General features: G+C 39.3%; 1 protein-coding gene and 1 long non-coding RNA gene across 5 annotated transcripts in view; both read left to right on the forward strand.

Moving 5' to 3' along the window:
• LOC118524243 (uncharacterized) overlaps positions 1 to 9,555 on the forward strand; it is a 113,183-nt gene extending 103,628 nt beyond the window's left edge. The window contains exon 6 of the long non-coding RNA XR_004911527.2: positions 9,443 to 9,555. This is a non-coding gene — a long non-coding RNA (uncharacterized LOC118524243). The remainder of the gene's footprint in view (positions 1 to 9,442) is intronic.
• Positions 9,556 to 13,294: 3,739 nt separating this feature from the next.
• The window catches only part of ZNF644 (zinc finger protein 644), a 210,834-nt gene continuing 205,631 nt past the window's right edge, over positions 13,295 to 18,497 (forward strand). For 2 of the 4 annotated variants that reach the window (XR_013448054.1, XM_078072778.1), the window contains exon 1: positions 13,579 to 13,873. Coding sequence is in view for 1 of the 4 variants with exons in the window: in XM_078072778.1 (XP_077928904.1) it covers positions 13,767 to 13,873 (107 nt within the window). In the remaining 3 variants the exon portion in view is untranslated. The other 2 variants (XR_013448055.1, XR_013448056.1) reach the window with 2 other exon arrangements.

The following is an 18,497-nucleotide window of genomic DNA, read 5'->3' on the forward strand; positions in this document are numbered from 1 at the left end:
AAGAAATGATCTAAAACATTTTTCATTTACTGAGCCTTTTATGTTCCATCTCCCTGAAATGTCGTCCCTCCCCTCTCTGCTTTGGGAAAGAGAAAAAAAGTTTCAATGTACTACTGTCTCTTAGGACACCTTTCACATTTTATTATAGTCTGTTGCTTCCATGACTATCTTTCCTGCTACATCATGACCAGCACAATATCTGGTACATAGTGGGAGTTTGACAAATGTTAGTTGATTCAATGAGTGAATCAATCGATATAAATAATATTAAGAATATTTATCATTTATTGAATATTTCCTGTTCCTGGGCACCTGTGCTAGTGCTTGATCTATAATTACTCTTTTAAGCCTCATAAAAACTCTATGATGGGGCATGATTATTCCCATCTTATAGATGAAGAAACTGAGGCTAAGAGAGAAAAGTTCTCCAAAGTTACATAGTTAGTAAGTTGCACAGCTGCAATTCACAAATAAATCTGTCTGATTCACAAGTCCATGCTTTTAACCACCACCTCTCCCAAGAGAAGTAAACATTCACATTTTCCAGACATCTGTGGAAGAGACATTTTTGAACTGGCAGCTTTCCCAATTCATCTCAAATCATACCACATAAGCAACAGCCTGTTCTCACTCCAAGAATGCTTTATTCTGGATCTGAATGAGCCCCAACTGAGTTGCCCACCATACCTGCAACACAATAGCTTTTTCCTTCATTCCCTCCCTTGAGCCTGTCGCCTGAGCAAACCTTGGCTTCCCAAGCAAGAGGTCTGTCTTGGGATCAATACCTTAATTTCATTTTTTCCCTTTCCTAACAGTTCTTATCCCACTTTATTCACAGGATTACTCATGGATTCTTTGCTTGAAGTGCCCAGAGTGACTTCTTACAGTTCCGCTCCTAATGTTGAGCTATAGTCAACACACTAGAATGAAAGCTTCATGAGGGCAGGGAACTTGTTGATCTTGTTTATAGAATTATGCCCAGTATCAGAAACAGGGTGATTCCCAATATTCAGTAGCACATGATAGGTGATAGCTGACTGAGTCAGGCTGATGGTGATGCAGCCCCAAACTTGGCTGACTATCACAACAACACAGACATGCTGTGCTCTGGCACTTTCAGGGAATAAAATCATAAATTCATGGGTGCCAAGTACCTATCAAAAGCTCAGCTGAGTAAAACTGTTTTCATGAAGGTTGCCTAAAAGCTCGGCAGGCCAATCCTTCTAGACACAAACCAATGAAGAAGTGAGGAGGGACAGATCAAGTTGTCTTTGGGAGAAGGGGAAATTCTTCACAAGTCACCATAAATAATTCACAAAGTAATCTGTCTTAAGAATGATTTAGAGTTGGGGCGCCTGGATGGCTCAGTCAGTTAAGTGTCTGCCTTCGGCTCAGGTAATGATCCCAGGGTCCTGGGATCGAGCCCCATGTAGAGTTCCCTGCTCAGCGGGGAGCCTGCTTCTCCCTCTCCCTCTGCCTGCCATTCCACCTGCTTGTCTGTCTAATAAATAAATAAAATCTTTAAAAAAAAAAAAAAGAATGATTTAGAGTTATGTAAGTATTCTGATTATTTATCTAAACAAAAATACTGAGAATATACTTATAACAATCAACTTCTAAGAATTCCCTATCTCAATAGTTAAGGTTCTGAAAAGCTGGGGGAAATTATGAGTCCAGCATCAGTCTTCTTCATTTGGTGTGGGTGTGTGGGGAGAGGCCGGGGGGAGGGGAGATGATCAAATCACAGGAAACTCATGGATCATCTCTTATTTTCTGTTACCATTTCAGCAATTTCTTCTGCCAAGTATATTTGCAGGCAAAATATTACTAGGCGGCTAGATGTGACTTTTACACTTAATTATGAATGGTGATCATCCTGGAATCTACTCAAGATTCCTTATCATGGATAGCTACATGGAGAATCTGTGCATTGACCTGATGATTTAGGGAAATATCTGGCACATGATTACTTTTCCTATAAAAAAAGTTCATTATTACCCGTAGGGATAGAGAGAGATTAACTTGATCTCTTTAGAGATATTGTAGGCAGAGTCCCCTTTTTCCATTTTGTTCCTTTGGAAAATTTCATTGTCACAAGAAAGCTTCCCTGAGCGACAATTACAAGACCATTTTGTTTTCCTGTACAATTGAAAAAAAAAAAATGTTGCTTTTTTGGTCCTAGTGCTTCTTTGCAACATTTTTTTCTTATTAGTCAGGTTGGCTATCACTGTTCTTTTCCAAAGCCTACTGCCAAATTCATCAATTTCTATTCCCAACCCTTAGGGATTCATTTTTCCCCTTTTCACTAAAAGAAACATCTCTTATGCATCTGTGCATATTTTTAATTTTAATTTTTTTGGATCACAGCAGTAGAGGAAATAACATGCATATATCTTTTTATACCTTTTTTTCTTTTATTACTGTTTAGCTGTCACTTCTTGGTGTCTCACAGAGTATTGACAGTCAGCTAGGTAACCACTGTACACTGGATTCTGGCCCCAAATCATAGTCCCATATAAGATTTCTTGCTCTACTCAAAACAGATTTACAAAAGTAGAAAGAAACTCTTACTTCTCTATCTTCCCTCAAAGCAATGTAAAGGGATTCCTAACTCAATGTTCAATGTGTATAAATACACAGTAGATAAATACACACTTGCATGTATTTGACTATTATGCATCTCATATTTCTCTTTTAAGAAGATAAAGAACTAATTTAATGTATCACTTTCATTTTATGCAGTAGAGCCACCTTATTTAATATGGAAAGATTTCATAATAATCTGTTATCCAAAGTGAGTGAGATAGCAGGTTAGCATTCATCTTTAATGGAAGATCATTGTGAAGGTTTATTGAATTTCAAGCGAAGAAAATACCTAAAGCTGTTCCTGACAGTGTACTAGATATCCGTGTACATTTCCTTTTACCCTTGGGTCTTTAGTTTTAGATCTTAGGAATTCAATATTGGCCACATACTTATCCCAGCTCACAATACTCACCCTAGAAAGAAGGAACATGATTGGGTCCAGTTTGAAAATGGGGACATGCAATGGAGGCACCCTGATTATAGATGGTCAAGTGATCTGTAGCTGGTATGAGTCCCATGGTGACCTATACTTGGGTAGTGTGTGGTCCCCTGTGGTCTGCAAGGGGTCAGAGTAGAGCCTGGGGGAGCAGCTTGCTCATTTAGGCACGGAAGCCTGAAAACAGGGACCATATGTATTTAGATTATTGTATCTTCAGTGCTATTAGACACCTCATACCTGAGTCAAAAGGATCAATATATGTTTACTGGATGAACGAATGAATGAATGAAAAATGTCTCGATATCCCTGGCAAAATGGTGGAACAGCTGCTATAGAAATCTGAGGACTCAGAAGATTGAAGAAGTTTCTGAAAGATGTGTTCAGAGAAGTGAGAGAACTGATCCTTCACTTGTACTGCTGACTTGTGCTAGAGAAAATTACATAATGATACAGAAGTGGGGTCGCTACAGACTCTTGTTCTCTAATATCAACGGAAACCCCAGTGCTGTCCAAATGCTAAGGGCTGGGCTCACCCACTCTCCACAGCAGCTGTTTCAGACTTGTTCCACTATCCTCAAGCCTTCTGCCTGCCTCCTTCAGGTCACTTAGTACAGAAAGATTTGCTGCCAATTTTACAGAGAAATTGGACAACATCTAGCCAGAGAAATAATCTCATCTGCCTGACACCTCATGTAGAAATGTGTCAAATGGGGGTGTTATCTCTCCCTGTCCAAGTCTAATCTTAATTTTCTCTTCCATTCCTTCAAGGAACTCACTCCTTCCACTATCTCTGTCTTAGAAAATTTTTAGAGTTTTATTGAAGCTCTTGATTGAAACTCTTTTATGGAAGCAATAAACTGTACATATTTAAAATGTGCAATTTGGTAAACCTTGATATCTGACTGCACCTCTAAAGCCATCATTACAATCAAGATAATGAACATATCCATCACCTCCCAATATATTCTTGTGTCCCTCTGTAATCGCTTATCCCCACTCTTGTCTCTTTTTTCCCCCTCCATGACAGGCAAGCACAGATCCACTTTCTGTCACTGTAAATTAGTTCACATTTTCTGGAGTTTTCCATAAAGAGAATCATACCCTAAGTATCCTTTTGGGGGGCTGGCTTTATGCATTCACCCACTGATGGACATTTGGGTTGTTTCCTGTTTTGGGCTATTACAAATAAAGCTGGTATGAACATTCTTGTACAAGTCTTTGTGTGGATGTATATTTCTTCTATCTTGGGTAAATACCCAGGGGTGAAAGGGATGAATCATATTCACTAAATGGTATGTATGTTTCATTTATTTTTTTTTTTAAGATTTATTTACTTATTTGAGAGAGAGCGCAAGTGGGGGGAGGGAGAAAAAGAGAGAATCCCTAAGCAGACTCCCCGCTGAGTGCGGGGTACAGGGGGCTCTATCCCACAGCCCATGAGATCAGGACCTGAGCTGAAACCAAGAGTCCCTCACTTAACTGACTGAGCCACCCAGACACCCCATATGTTTCATTTCTTAAAGAAACCGCCAAGCTTTTTTCCAAGATTGTTGTACCATTTTACATTTCCACAAGCAATGTAGTAGCATTCTAATTGCTATACATCCTGGACAACACTTGGCACGGTCAGTCTTGTTAATTTTAGCCATCTCACAGGTGTATAGTGATATCTCATTTGTGGTTTTAGTTTACATTTCCCTAATGATTAATGAACATTTCTCCTGTGCTTATTTGGCATCAGTATATCTTTTTTGGTGAAATAACTGTTAACTCTTTTGTCCATTTTTTAAAATCAGGTTATTTATTTACTTACTGAGTTATGAGAATTCTTTATATATTATGAATATAAGTCCTTTATCAATTATGCAATTTGCAAAAAATATCTCCCCATCTGTGGGTTTTTTCATTCTCTTAACAGTTTTTGAAGAGCAAAAATTCTTAATTTTGATAAAGTTCATTTTATCATTTTTTTCTTTTATGAATAGTGCTCTTGGTGACATATTTCAGAAATCTTTGCCTAATTAGAGCTCACAAAGATTTTTTCCTAGAAGTTTTTTGGTTTAGGTTTTATATGAGCTCTATGATTTGTTTTGAGTTAATCTTTACATATGGCTCAAAGTTCAATTTTTTGCATATTGGGTATTCATTTTTTCCAGTATCACTTATTGAAAAGACTATTCTTTCTCCACTGAATTGCCTTTTGTCCTTTGCTGAAAGTTAATTGATCATATATTTGTGGATCTATATCTGGACTCTCTATTCTCATCCATCGATCTATTTGTCTATCATAATGCCGCACTATCTTGATTACTACTTTCCATGCCAGTTATGTCATAGGTCACTTGCCAGCATACTAATTGGTTTTGTTTGGATCAGGTTCCCATCCCTGGTCTAGTCACTGCAGCCAAGTGTTAGAGGGAGCAGGCTTGCAAAGTACAAAGGAGAGTTGCGGAGGACTATCCATGTGGGCTGACAGCAGGGCAGTTTCCTTTAACATGGGCTGTGGTTATATGTAGGCACGAGGTTCTATCCTGAAAATATCCCACTCTTTCTCTGCCTCAAGTTTTATACTCCCTTCAATAAATTTTTTACACTGTAGACCTTTCTAAAATGCAAATCTGATCATATAATTTCCTTTCAAACCTTCATCAATGGTTTCCCAATTACCTTTATGGTAAAGTCCAAATTTCTTGACCTTTGAGACCCAACTTCTGCTTTCCCTTCCAGTTTCAATTCTTAGCATTCTCCATTCTCCACTTATATGCTGTATTCTAGCCATGTGAATTACTTGCCATTCCCCAACATACCACACTCTTGCTCTTCTTAGGGTTTTTTCATGTAATCCTTCTGCATAGAATATTTTCCCTCCAACTCTTTTCTCCAAGCTAGCTTTTAAAAGTCTCCTAGGTCTCATGTTAGATATAACATCAGTTCAGTTCAGCAAATATTTATTAAGCAACGACTATGAGTTAAAAAACATGTTCCCTGATAATGCAAAACCAAGTATAACACATCTGGCCATTAATCCTATCCTCTGCCCAGTTCCCAATTTCAAATGAGGTGGGCTAAATTTCTTAAATTGGGGTGGAGAGAGGCAAGGTGAAGTGGAGGAAGTGGGATTCTGCATTCCCAATATTCTCCCAACCCAATCTTCCTGGATTAGTCAAGTGAAGTGGGTGCCAAGTAACTGAGAGATTCCTGGAATCAGCACTGTGATTCTGGAATTCCTAGCTGGTCATAGGACCTAGAATCATTCCTAGTATATTTAAGCTGGAGAAGTCAAGTACCAGCAGATTGGTCCAAACTCTAGCTGAGACTAGGATGGATTTTAATCACACAGCCAGACCTCTGGAACTCTAGCCTGCAAACTATGTAGGCTCACTCCAGTCATTTCATTAATCTCTTAATAATATGACCTTCTAATTAATGAAATTGAATTTGGGGGCCCTGTTTGTTCTGTCAGGGTGGGGTTTACTGTACGGGGAAGACAAGTGTAACGAAGGGAAAACAAAGAGTGCTATGTGGGTAAGGTAAGGGGATGGGGCAAAGCCTCTCTGAGACAGGGATATTCAACTGAAACTTGAAGGGTGAGTAGGAGTTCGACCAGGTGAGGGAGTAGAAAGATTGTTCTAGGCAGCAGAGCCTTCTCTGATCCCCCCAGACTAGCGTAGGCCCTCCTCCTTGGTGTTTCAAGCCCCTACTGGCTGCCTACTCCTGTCTTATATTTATTGCACATACCACAATGGTGTTTTTCTTTGTTTATCTCTCTCCATTAGACTGGAAGCTCCTTGAGAGCCAGGACTGAGTATTTAGGATCGAATAGCCTACCAATTCCCTTTGTGTGAAGTAGGATCAAAGACTCTCTGGGCAGAGGAATTAAAAAGGTGATGCTCTGTGCAGAAGAATTAAAAACAGGCAATGCAGGCCCACAGGCACAAGGATGGCTCCCCAAGGAAAGGCACTTTTGTGGGAAGAAAAATGGCATCCTTTCCTAAAGAAAGATTCAGCCCTGCACTAGGGGCATGATTTGGTGAGTGGAGAACAGGCTGGATTTTAGCCTCCACTCACTGCTTGACGGTCTCCGCAGCACACAAACCCCACAACTGTACGTAGTGAGCCTGTGGATTTTTCACTACAGTCTCTGCAGTGACTAGTAAAGGGCCTGACATATAGTAAGTAAATATTTAAAAAATAGTCCATAGAAATGAAAGCTTAGACCAGGGATCCTGGCGCTGCCTTAGTAACACGTGTAGTCCAGACTGTCAGCTGTGAGCATGGAGGTGCCCGGTAAAAACGGTGGTGCCGTGTGAGAGGCAGTCATTTCCAGTGGGAGCCTCGCTGTAGCCACGGCAGATAGCTTGTCATATCAGGGAAGTAATGGGATAGTTGGTAGGACCTGTTCTTGAGTATACATGAGAATGCCTTAAGGAACTTTCCAGGGGTTTTAAGGGTCCTGCAGTAAACAGGGGTAACAAAACCCCTGAAGGTTATTTCTGGTTTACTTTAGTAGCAAAGAAAACACTTATGTATGAACTATCCTCCAATATTCTATATCTTTCGGGAACATAGCTCATATATAACCGCCTGATCAAATATGCATTGAGAAGACAAAAGCTTGACCTAGCTTTTGAACTTAGGCAATAAGTAATGATATATTAGGGCAACTAAGTTTATGAAAGTCAACTTACTAAAACAGAATTGGAGGAGTCTCTAAAAATGTCAGTTATTCTAAGGCATTGTTGTTTGAAAGATTACGTCATTATTTTGTGAACCCTGAAGAATGAAAAAAATGCCAATTACAAACTAGGATTTGGAAAACACATCTTGATTCAGAAATGTTACAATATTTAAAGAAAGCATTATAGAACTGATGAAATTTGGATTACAAAATACCTCATCTTTTTCCTTTTTGAAGACTTTATTTTTAAATAATCTCTACACCCAACATGGGGCTTGGATTTACAACCCTGAGATCAAGAGTGGCATATTCCACTGATTGAGCCGGCCAGGCACCCCTCCATCTTTTTTTTTTTTTTTTTTTTAAGATTTTATTTACTTATTTGCCAGAGAGGGACACAGTGAGAGAGGGAACACAAGCAGGGGGAGCGGGAGAGGCAGAAGCAGGCCTCCTGCCCAAGCAGGGAGCCTGATGCAGGGCTCGATCCCAGGACTCTGGGACCATGACCTGAGCCGAAGGCAGACGCTTAACCGACTGAGCCACCCAGGCGCCCCACCCCTCCATCTTTTTTGTTTGTTTGTTTTAATACATTGTTATATATCTTTAAGGAAAATAAGAGTAATTTTCCTGGTGAGAACAGACTAACAGTTTAAGTTCCCTTGACAGGTACATCTTCATGGCAGAGTGCAGTTTGCTATCAAAGTTTCATGACACCATCTGTTAATATCATTTTCATATCATTCCATGCTCATTGAGCAAGTAATTTGGCGTTCCTGGCACCCTTCTCTACAGGGGAGGGAATGTGTTGATCAATCTGTCTGAGTATTCTATTATGGTTGGCAGTCAAAACTTTTCCTGTAAATTAATATATTAACATGTGATTTATACACTTGTCTCTTATATATTTCATGCTTCTGAGCTTGATCAATTCTGGTCTAATTGATTCTCAACCTGAAAAGCTAAGAGCCAAACCCTAGAGGAAAATGACTTCTTGGCATTATCGTTACCACATGAGGCACTAGTTGAACAATGAGCTGACCTCTTTGTCAACTTTAAATGCAAACAGCACTCTGAGCATGTGACTTTTGATCTATTTGACCATAAGACATTTGAGAGTCGAGAGTGTCCTATTTACCTTCACATCTTCCAAGAGGCCCAGTACAATGCCTGGAATATTGTAGGCACCAAGTGACTATTAAAAAAGAGAATGACTCTATATTTTCAGTGCACCATTCAGGCCTAGGTAGAAAACGATTAAATTCATCAGCTACCTGGAGACCAAAGCCATTTGATGTTGAGGGTGAAGTATGGCAATCAGGAATAAATCTGACAGAGTTTGTAAGAAAAAATTTAATGTCTTGGAACAAAAAGAGAAATGGATAAGAAAAATAAAGATGAAATTATTGTATCACATTTTTAGAACTGTATTTTTATTTCAGACTTAATGTTTCCTAAATCTATTTTTTTAAAGGTTGTAAGTACTGTTCTTTTCCTTCTTCAACATATTTAGAAAATTTAAGTAAGTATATGATACAGAAAATTTTAAGTTTCATTTTGAAGATATTTAATTTCATTTACAATTAAACTAGAGATATCGAAGTCTAATTTCCAATTATTAGAATGTAGTTAATGGAACACATTTGTACACTTATAACTCTTAATTATTGATTACAAAGGAAATCAATACATATAGTGGAATATATTGGCTTACTTTTTTATGTTCATTTTCTATTGTAAAGCACATGGGATGGCTGAAATTGCAGATGCCCTTTTTCCTTGGATGGATCTCAACCAAATATCCCGGAACATCTGGAATCTTTCACAGCGGAAAAAATAAACAATAAAGGCATTTCTCAGATTTAATGTGTGTGGAAATTTGATGAAGTCCTGGTGAGGGCTTTCTTCTAACCAAGAGAAGGCTGGCTGGTTAGTTGCCAAGAATCCTTGAGCAGTGGCATTTACCTAGAGCCTGAGATTAGTCTCTCAGCCTTGTGAGTCCAGTGGCTCAGTTGCTATTTCCCCTTCTTTCTTTTTCATTCACTCCTGAACCCACTGCAGTGGGCTGAGTCACTCCACTGACCTTGCTCTTACCAAGGTCACCAATGATCTTGTATACCCAGTGGACACCACTTATCTTTCATAACCTCTTTGCTACGTTTACTCAGGATGTGCAGAGCCCCTGCTTTGTGTTCACCAGTCTCATTTCCTTTTCCTCCAGGGCACACCGCCTAACTACATTTCCTAGGCTCCGCCTGCCGTTAAGTGGGACCATGTGACTAAATTGCTGACTAGTGGAAAGTGAGAAGTGATTTGTGCCACTTCTGGGCTTGGCCACTTCAACTCACTGCACTGGTTTCCCCATGTGTACTCTCTGTCTCTTTGCAGAAGAGTCTTCTCGTAGAAGACTCTAAGATTTTAGGGATGGCACAGTCAAATGGTGGAAGGACCTTCGGTGCTTTGGGGCCTCCCCTCTCCTTCCCATTGACTGCAGTGGAGTGTGACCTGAATAAGAATGAAACTTTACTGTGTGAAGCCTTTGAGGTTATTTGTTATGGTAGTCAGCTGTTACCAATACTTCTTTGGCTTCTGTGGGGTTACTCTCATGCCTGAATCTCCTTTTTTTACCTCTGTCCCTTCATTTCTTTTTTTCTTAGACTTCTTCACTTATTCCTTAAATATTTTTTATTTAAGTTTCTATAGCCCACTATTTTCTTTCTCTACATGTGTTCTGTGAACAAACATATACTCTCATGGACTCTCATGGTCTACTTCTGATATGCTGATGAGTTAAGTAGTAAATGTGTTCCTAAATATTAAACATAATTCTTACTAAATATTAAAAAATATATATGTACTTAACCTATTTTGTACCATGTTTTACAAGGTTTTGTTTTAAAAAGCTTTCTTTTTCTTTTTTTTGAAGTAGGCTCCACATCCAGCATAGAGCTCAAAGCAGGGCTTGAACTCAGGACCTTGAGATCAAGAGCCAGACACTTAACTGACTGAGCCACCCAGACACCCCTTATGAGGTTTTAACTATGATTTTGAAATCTTTATTACATATTTCCTCATTTTCCTCATTCTGTGGTAAATTGAGAGTGGCTTGTATTTTTTGTCTAGTTCTTTTATTGGACTGTAGAAGCTCCTCTTGCATCCAACTACGATTTATTAAATATGTACAACAAACTGTCTTATTCTTCTTCTTGCTCCAATCCTAGTACAGTACTTTCCATAGAGTAAGTAATCAGTGAATATTGGTTGAATTGAACAAAATTGTTTACTGCATACCTGCTATGCATAAGGCTCTGTGCTGGAGTAAATGTGAGACAAAAATAAATATAAGACTTGATTTCTATTTACTTCATTTTTCTCCATGCCAAACATCCTCCTACCTCCACCCCAATTGACAAACATTATAATATTTGCAGTTCCACAAATGAGACTGCCTTACAGTCTTCATACTCAGAGGTGGGTCTAGAACTAGTGAGGACATAAGATAAATCCAAAACTTGACTTTATTACTAAGATAGTAGATTAATGAGGTTTCATTTTTTCTTTTTGCTTGGAATTCAGAAGTATTAGAATGTGGAGAATCACCTGCTTTATCCAACATCAAACTGCGTTATCTTTTTGATTAGGTCATTTGAGACCACAGTTTACTTTGAATCTTTTATTGGGTAATTCCATTCACTGGAATAACTTTCTTCTCTCTCTCTTTCTTTTAAAAGATTCTTAATCAGGTGCATTTATCAGAGCATTATTTTATTACGGTGAGTAGATGTGCTTTGTGAATTTTCTCCCAGGGTCAAACTGTTTTCTACATCTTGATATTTATTCTCAACTGCCATTTCCTCTTAATGTCTTTAAATATTTTGGCATTGTATCACATAACTGGTCCTCGGATTTTTCTAGTTGCCTACATTTTTTTTTCTTTTTGTATTACCTTTTTCAAGCTTTCTACCCTTACCAAGTTTTTTGACATCTATTTTGTTTATAGTTTCATCAACTATTTCTACTTTTACTATATAATTACTACTATTACTTGTACTCCTATATGTATAGTACCACATTTTAGTTGCTGGATTCTAGTATAAACAAACAGCTTCATTAGTAAGACAAGTTCCGGATCATGGTCGAGTTCTAAGTGGTTCTATTTGCTTAGAGTAGGATCTGTCTGCCCATCAGCCAGTCAGTAGTGTACACTCACAACAGAGGTTGGGTTTTTTTGTTTATTTTTTGTTGTTTTGGTAACTGCTTTTGTAGTGATCCAATGTTGGGAGAATTTTCATAGTACAAAGTATTTTTATTAATTGTAAGTCCAGTAGTAAATGGAGATGGTCCAATTTTAATGATTCTGCAGATGGGATGACCCAAAGGGATCCCCCTCAACTGGCTGAAAAAATATACACGTTTATATTTTATTATTTACCCATTTGTGTAAATAAGGAAGGGAAATTCACATTTTAAAGAGTCTAAAGAGCTGTGTGACTTTGAGAAAATTACCTAACCTCCCTTTGCCTTATTAGGTTGTAATGAAATTCATTGAGTTAGAACAATATTTGGTACCTAGTAAGCGCTCAAAAGTGTTAGCTATTTTTTTAAAAAAGTGTTAGCTATTATTATTAACTAATGCAGCAAGTGTAAATACCTGTTTTGGGGGATCTGTTTGTGCTGCTGTTGATAGTCACTATAGTACAGGAAAGAGAATGTTCCTCATTCTTGTCAAGTAAGTGCACTGTATTTCTCTGAATATCAATAACATCTTGAGGGTTTGGAGGAGCACAGTTTATGATAGTTGCTAAAATAATGAAACTTTTTTTTTCCTTTTAAATTGAAAACAGAGATTCAGAAAAGCTGAAGAGTTTATTAAGACAGGACTTGCAGATTCCTTGGGAACTTTTGGTTGTCAGACGTATTAGCAACTTCTCGTTTGCTCAGTTTAAAAGCAAAGAGAACAGCTCCAAGTCAGTGTTTTCTCAAAGTGTAGTGTGTGAAACTCTGCCCTCAGAATCTTGGGGTGGATGCTTGTTAAAAAGGAAGCTTTCCAGAACTCTCTTGGGACCTACCGATTCCTTGAAGTGTTAACCGGTATCTCAAGTGCTTCTTATACAACCTTAATTTGGAGACTCCTGGCATATTGAGTAACGCAGGGAGAAAATATCCTCCCTGCACTTGAAATCTGAAAGAATCAAATTGGGCCAAACCCTGGGCACCTTTTAGGGTAGGCTGGTCTGCTAATCGAGTTGCCACATTTGATGCTTTGCCTGGCCATCAAGCATCTCCCAACAATTGGTTCCCTTAAGATCCAAACCTTCCTCTGCCATTACAGTTGTGACTGGCAATCTTGAGTTCCTTAGCTGTTTTCATCAACAGTAGGAAAAGAAAAGGAATTCTGGCACGCTAGTGATTATGGAAATCAAATATGGGCCTGTTCCACCTTAAAGGGCCTAGGCTTGCCTAAGTGCTTGGGTCTTGCAGAGTTTGGGCACCACCATATTTGGAGCGTGCCTACTTTGGGGCGGGAACCTCCTTGAGAGTGATTAGGTCAGCGCTGGGGGAGGTGACCTTGTTTGGTTTCTGGCACCCGAGAACAGTGGTGCACTGTTTCTGCTGCCCCCGTTTGCCTAATTGGCCCAGGCGCTCCATCAGAGCAAAGCCGCCCAAGAGCTCCTCGCTGGCCGCCCCCGCGGCCCGCAGCCCGGTAGAGGCGGGAAAGCAGCGCGCCTGCGCCGTGGGAACCGGGGCCGGAGGCGAAAAGCGGGGAGCGGAGGGGGGCCGTTGGAGCCGAGTAGCGTACAGAGCGGCGTGTGACGCGGGGACGCCGCGCGCTCCCAACGTCGCCCCGGTTTGACGCACACGGCACCAAACTGTGAGTTTCAGGGGTTATTTGGTCGGATTCTCCGGGACTCGAGTGGGTTTCGGACCTCTGGGCTGTGGCGGCGGCGGGACTGAGGGTGGCGGAAGAACTTGGGGGACCCGACCTTCGGCGCTCGGGCCCGGGGAGCTACGCCCTAGGCTGGGTCCCAACCATCCAAAAGGACGCGTTTTGCCGCACAGGCTAAGATGGCGGCGGCGGCCGAGGAGGCGGAGTTGGTGCTACACAAGGAGCCCGGGTCCCGGGTTCGGGGAGGCGGCGGCCGCAGCGGCCGCGGGGGGCGGCGGAGCTTGAGGTGAGCGGCGGCCGCCGCCGCGGGGCGGGACTCGGCGGAGAGTGGGGGTGGGGGGGAACCTTTCCACGGCGGCGTCGGAGGATCCGGTAGCGGACACAAAGGGGCTGAGCTGGGCACTAGACTTGGGGGTTTTGTTTAGTCACATGCAGCCGAGCAGCCAGTGAGCAGTAGGGGGAAGGGGCCGAGATCAGGCGGCTTGGGGAGCCTGGCGGTCGCCATTGCAACGCACTGAGTAACGGGGCGGTCCGAGAGCAGTCACCAACCCCTCTCCGGAGCTGCTCGGTTTTGGCCAGAAGCGCCAGCTCTGGCATTAATTGTACACACCCCTCCCCTAACGGGGGACCAGGACCGCAGAGCCGTCCCCTCCCCCTGTTCTGCAAGATCTTATGCCGCTAGGTGCCTGGGAAGTAACGGCAAGAGGTAAATGGCCCAAAGTGTTTGGGTTGCCAGGGGCTTGGTGGGTGTTCAGCTAAAGCTTTTTGCTTCTCCAGGTCTGATTCCCTGGCCTTTGTGTCCCTGGGAGCTTAATCTCTGCCAGAGGAAAGCAGGTGTGCTCCACTTCTCCCGTGAACCTGAAGATGAGTTGTCCCAGACCCTTCTCAGTGATTGGAAACTTAGGTGGTGGAGCTAAAGGTTTCTTGTTACGAGACTTCCACAGACGACTCTCGTGTTGGGATCCATCCATGGTTTAGCAACATTAGTGGAAAACTTTTCTTGAACTGTCTGAGTAATATTGACATAAATTTAGTTGTTATAAAACTTTTATGTTTAGACTTCACATTTTGTGTGGTCATTAAGAAGTACTCAACAAGGGGGTAAACACAATGAGGGCCTAAATGATGATCCTGTTTTGTATACAAGTCAATAATTACAACAGAAATACCAAAACACCATCATCTCTTCTGGCCAGTTCCGACTAATGCCAGTCTTGTTGCATCTGGATGATAGATTAGGTTTGCCTTAATAGTATATTGCTTCTCTGCAGTAGTTTAGTTACATTTCTTTGGTCCAAGAAGGAAAGCATGTCAAAAAATAGACAACTCAAGTTACTCAAAGGAAACCTGCTCTTTGCCTACAGTGTCGTGTGTAAGTATCCAGGGAACTTGATGGCAGTAATCCTGCCTTGGTAGCTTTGGTGAGAAAAAATTAGTTTTTATGAGGAAGTTATAATTTAGACATTTTAATGGGTGAAACCTGAAGGCTTGACCACTGTTGGTGCAGTGATAAGTATATTGCTGTTAAAATCATGGCAGTGTAAATTTTAGAACTCTAATATAACGTTATACTGCACTTATGGCTACATCATAGTTTGTATATTTTATTAACATTTGAAGTACAGAACTTGGAAACAACTAATGTTTTGTTTTGGCCAGGTCATACTAACAGAGTAAATAATGTGATTGAAGGGATAAACACATTTAGATCGTTAACTTTAGATCTCTGTTTAAATTAAAATTTGAGTTTTTTAATGTAACTTAAAACTTTCATTTTCCTTGCTTCTTTCAGATATATATTTTCCCCCTTTTAGCTAAATTCTTCTAATAGAGAACAATCTTATTGTATTAATGAATGGAAGATACATTAACATTGGCAAAATGTATTACTGAGTCATGCAGTGTTAGAGTGGAAGGAATCTCAGGGAACAGCTAGTTATACCCACTGTTTTATGATATATTTAGGGCCAGATATGATTATGTTAGTGCATAATGGGAAATTGTCTTTTCAACTTCTACCCCATTGCTCTTTTCATTGGTCACATTGCTGGGATGAGAAGGTGACTCTCTGTAACTAATAATGGTTGAAAAATAAAACGAGAGTATGTTTGAAAGTATCTGTTAGATACTATTATTTTAATGAGAACTTCTGTGACAGTAAGTTAAAAACTGTTATTTAACATGATATGGCGATGTAGTTTTTAAAGTGACTTCCAGTGAAATAATTCCAGATACAAAATACAGACATTTCAAGTAATTTTGGAGCAATGTTTTTGAATTTGGAGTTTTTCAAAAAGCAGTCTTGACCCCCAAAAATTTAAAGAAACAAACAGCTTGATGAACTTCTTGGTAAGTTTGAAATAACTGTCATTACTACCAGTTATTACATAAGAAATGAGATGCCAAAAACAATGACACGGTGCCTTCATTTTGTAATAGTTTTTTTTTTTTTTTTTGGTAAATGGACATGCCACTTAGATTGGCCCTTGTTAAAAACAACTTGTTAAGATTACTACGACCACTGAATAGTAGATCTGTAAGATCTGTTAGGAAATTCAGCAAGTAGCAAAATCATTTATGGTAGGACCCCACAGTTCTTTAATTTCTTTGGATATCAAATATAACAAAAACTTGTTAAATTGTATTGAGGTTTTAAAGCTTTTATGGGTCATTTAAAGTGCATTTAAATTATTGAATTTTTAAGAAAGTTCATAAACTATTTCTTAATTTTCAACACTGTGCGAGTGGATTTACTTACATTTTAGTCTTATGATAATTAGGATTACTCTCAGATGATTTTTAATTACAAAGTGAGTCTGTTACCTGCAAACCTTAAACATTTTGCAGTTTTAATTTGTTATTCAAGTTGTAAGAGGGAGAGTTTTTGAAATGTGGTTGAATTGAGACTGCATTGGGTAGCAGGAGGAGAAAAGAGAGTCAAGGACACTCACTAGAAGTGGTGGGGATACCTGCAGTTTAGAGAAATTGATAGAAAAGATAAGGTTTGTCGGAGATACACTGTTAGAGTTAGGGTTACTTATTTCGATTCTTCTCAGGGTGTGATTCCAAAGGAAAAGAGTGGATCTTATTCTTGTAGGAATACTTTTCTCATGATTGCTTTTCAGACAGTCTTAAGGTAGGAGTTTGCCCTGAATTCAGAAATAGGTATGATGAATTATCCATTCCTAATTTTTAGCAGTCCTTTTAAAAAAGTGCTTTTAACTTTTTAATTGATAGCCTTATACAATAAAACATGAGAATAAGGGATAGCTACTATGATATTTTGGATAGGTATTCGGATGAGCTAACTTTTTACATCTATTATCATTAATCCCTATACAGACTATTTTGTAGATGGAATTTGTAAATATTTACAAAGTTATGAGATGTAGCAATGACTAAAGCAGTTCTAGAAGTACTGTCTTTTAATTTGGGTTTATTAGAGGGAAATCGTTGCTTTTAATATTACAAACCATTTACATCTTTGAATTTTCAGAAAATTGACAATAATCAATCTGATTCTAGCACTAGCTCACCCTGCTGGTTGGCTGAAGTATTTCTATTCTTCTCTTAAAAACAAATATAAAGATCACTGGAGACCTAGAAGGTAGAACAGCAAATTCAATTCATAGTTTTTCTTTAGGAAGATGGGGGTCTCCATGAAAAAGGTATTTTCTCATCTCTAGGGTCTTAGTTGCTCTATTAAATTTTTTCTAAGAGCTGCCAAATCTGAATTGTGGAGTTACTATTCTCTGAATATACTAGGAACTCTTACGTAATTAGGAGGAGTTACTATGTTTTTGTCCTTTTAAGTTCAAGGTAGGACATCCTTTGACAATTGAGAGATGTTAGCAAGGAAAACAAAAAGTCCTGTGGATGACTTTCCAGGAGGAGAAAAGCAGAGGATTTCAGGGGGAAGAAAAGAAGCATGCCAGGATAGAAGCAGCAGTGCACACTTCTCCCGAATGGAGGAAAGTGAGGCTGGATTAAGATGAGTGTTTCTAAGATACTTCCTTTATACTCTCCCTCTACTAATCTTTGCTTTACCTCTTCTGTTTGCAAACTATAGCCTTCCCATTTCATTTGGGATTCTAGGAACTGTGATCTTGTAAGTAACTTTGTAAAAAGTATAGATGAGTAATTGGTTCCTTGCAATTTAATTCTATTAGTCTAGATTGTGGTACAGTTGAAGTTGGTTAGAGTGATAAATACGATTTTTAGATATTAAGCCTTTTAGTATGTGTATCATTCATTGAAGTTGAATATATAGCTTTTAAAAGTTTTTAAAAGACTTTTTGTACAAAGTCCAGAAATTTAAATATTTGGAGGCCAAATGGATAATTTAAAATAAAATCCTAATAAAGTGTTAGGATTAAAGTACTTTACAGTTTACAAAGCATATATATCTATATTATATCAGTTATTTATCTAACTTTTATAAAAGATTAACATTTTTATGCTTTCTTCCATGGTGTTTATCCTTTTACTGGAAAGCTTAATGCAAATCTTTTTCATCAGTTTCTTGAGGAAGAAGTTAAATGTAACTATTATTTTCAAAACACCATTTATTGGGAAGGGAGTGGTTGCCAACCTTTGAATGGTTTGTGAAGGTGGGTAAAACCTTGCCAAAGTGGGAATTAATTGCCTGCTGCTTACTGTTGATTTACTGAATAATACATACATACACACATAAATGTGTATACATACACAAACACACACACACACAGGAAATCATAGTTGCATTTGCAATTATATATGAATAAAGAGGCAGGATGAGATAAGGTTTAAAAGTGTAAGCCTTGAAGTAAAACTGATGAGGTTAAAATCTAGCTGTGTGGGGGTGCCTGGCTGGCTCAGTCGGTGGAGCATGTGACTCTTTAGTCGGGGTTGTGAGTTCAGGCTCCACTCTC

This window comes from Halichoerus grypus, chromosome 5 (genome assembly GCF_964656455.1).
Source record: "Halichoerus grypus chromosome 5, mHalGry1.hap1.1, whole genome shotgun sequence".
Classification (NCBI taxonomy): Eukaryota; Metazoa; Chordata; class Mammalia; order Carnivora; family Phocidae; genus Halichoerus; species Halichoerus grypus.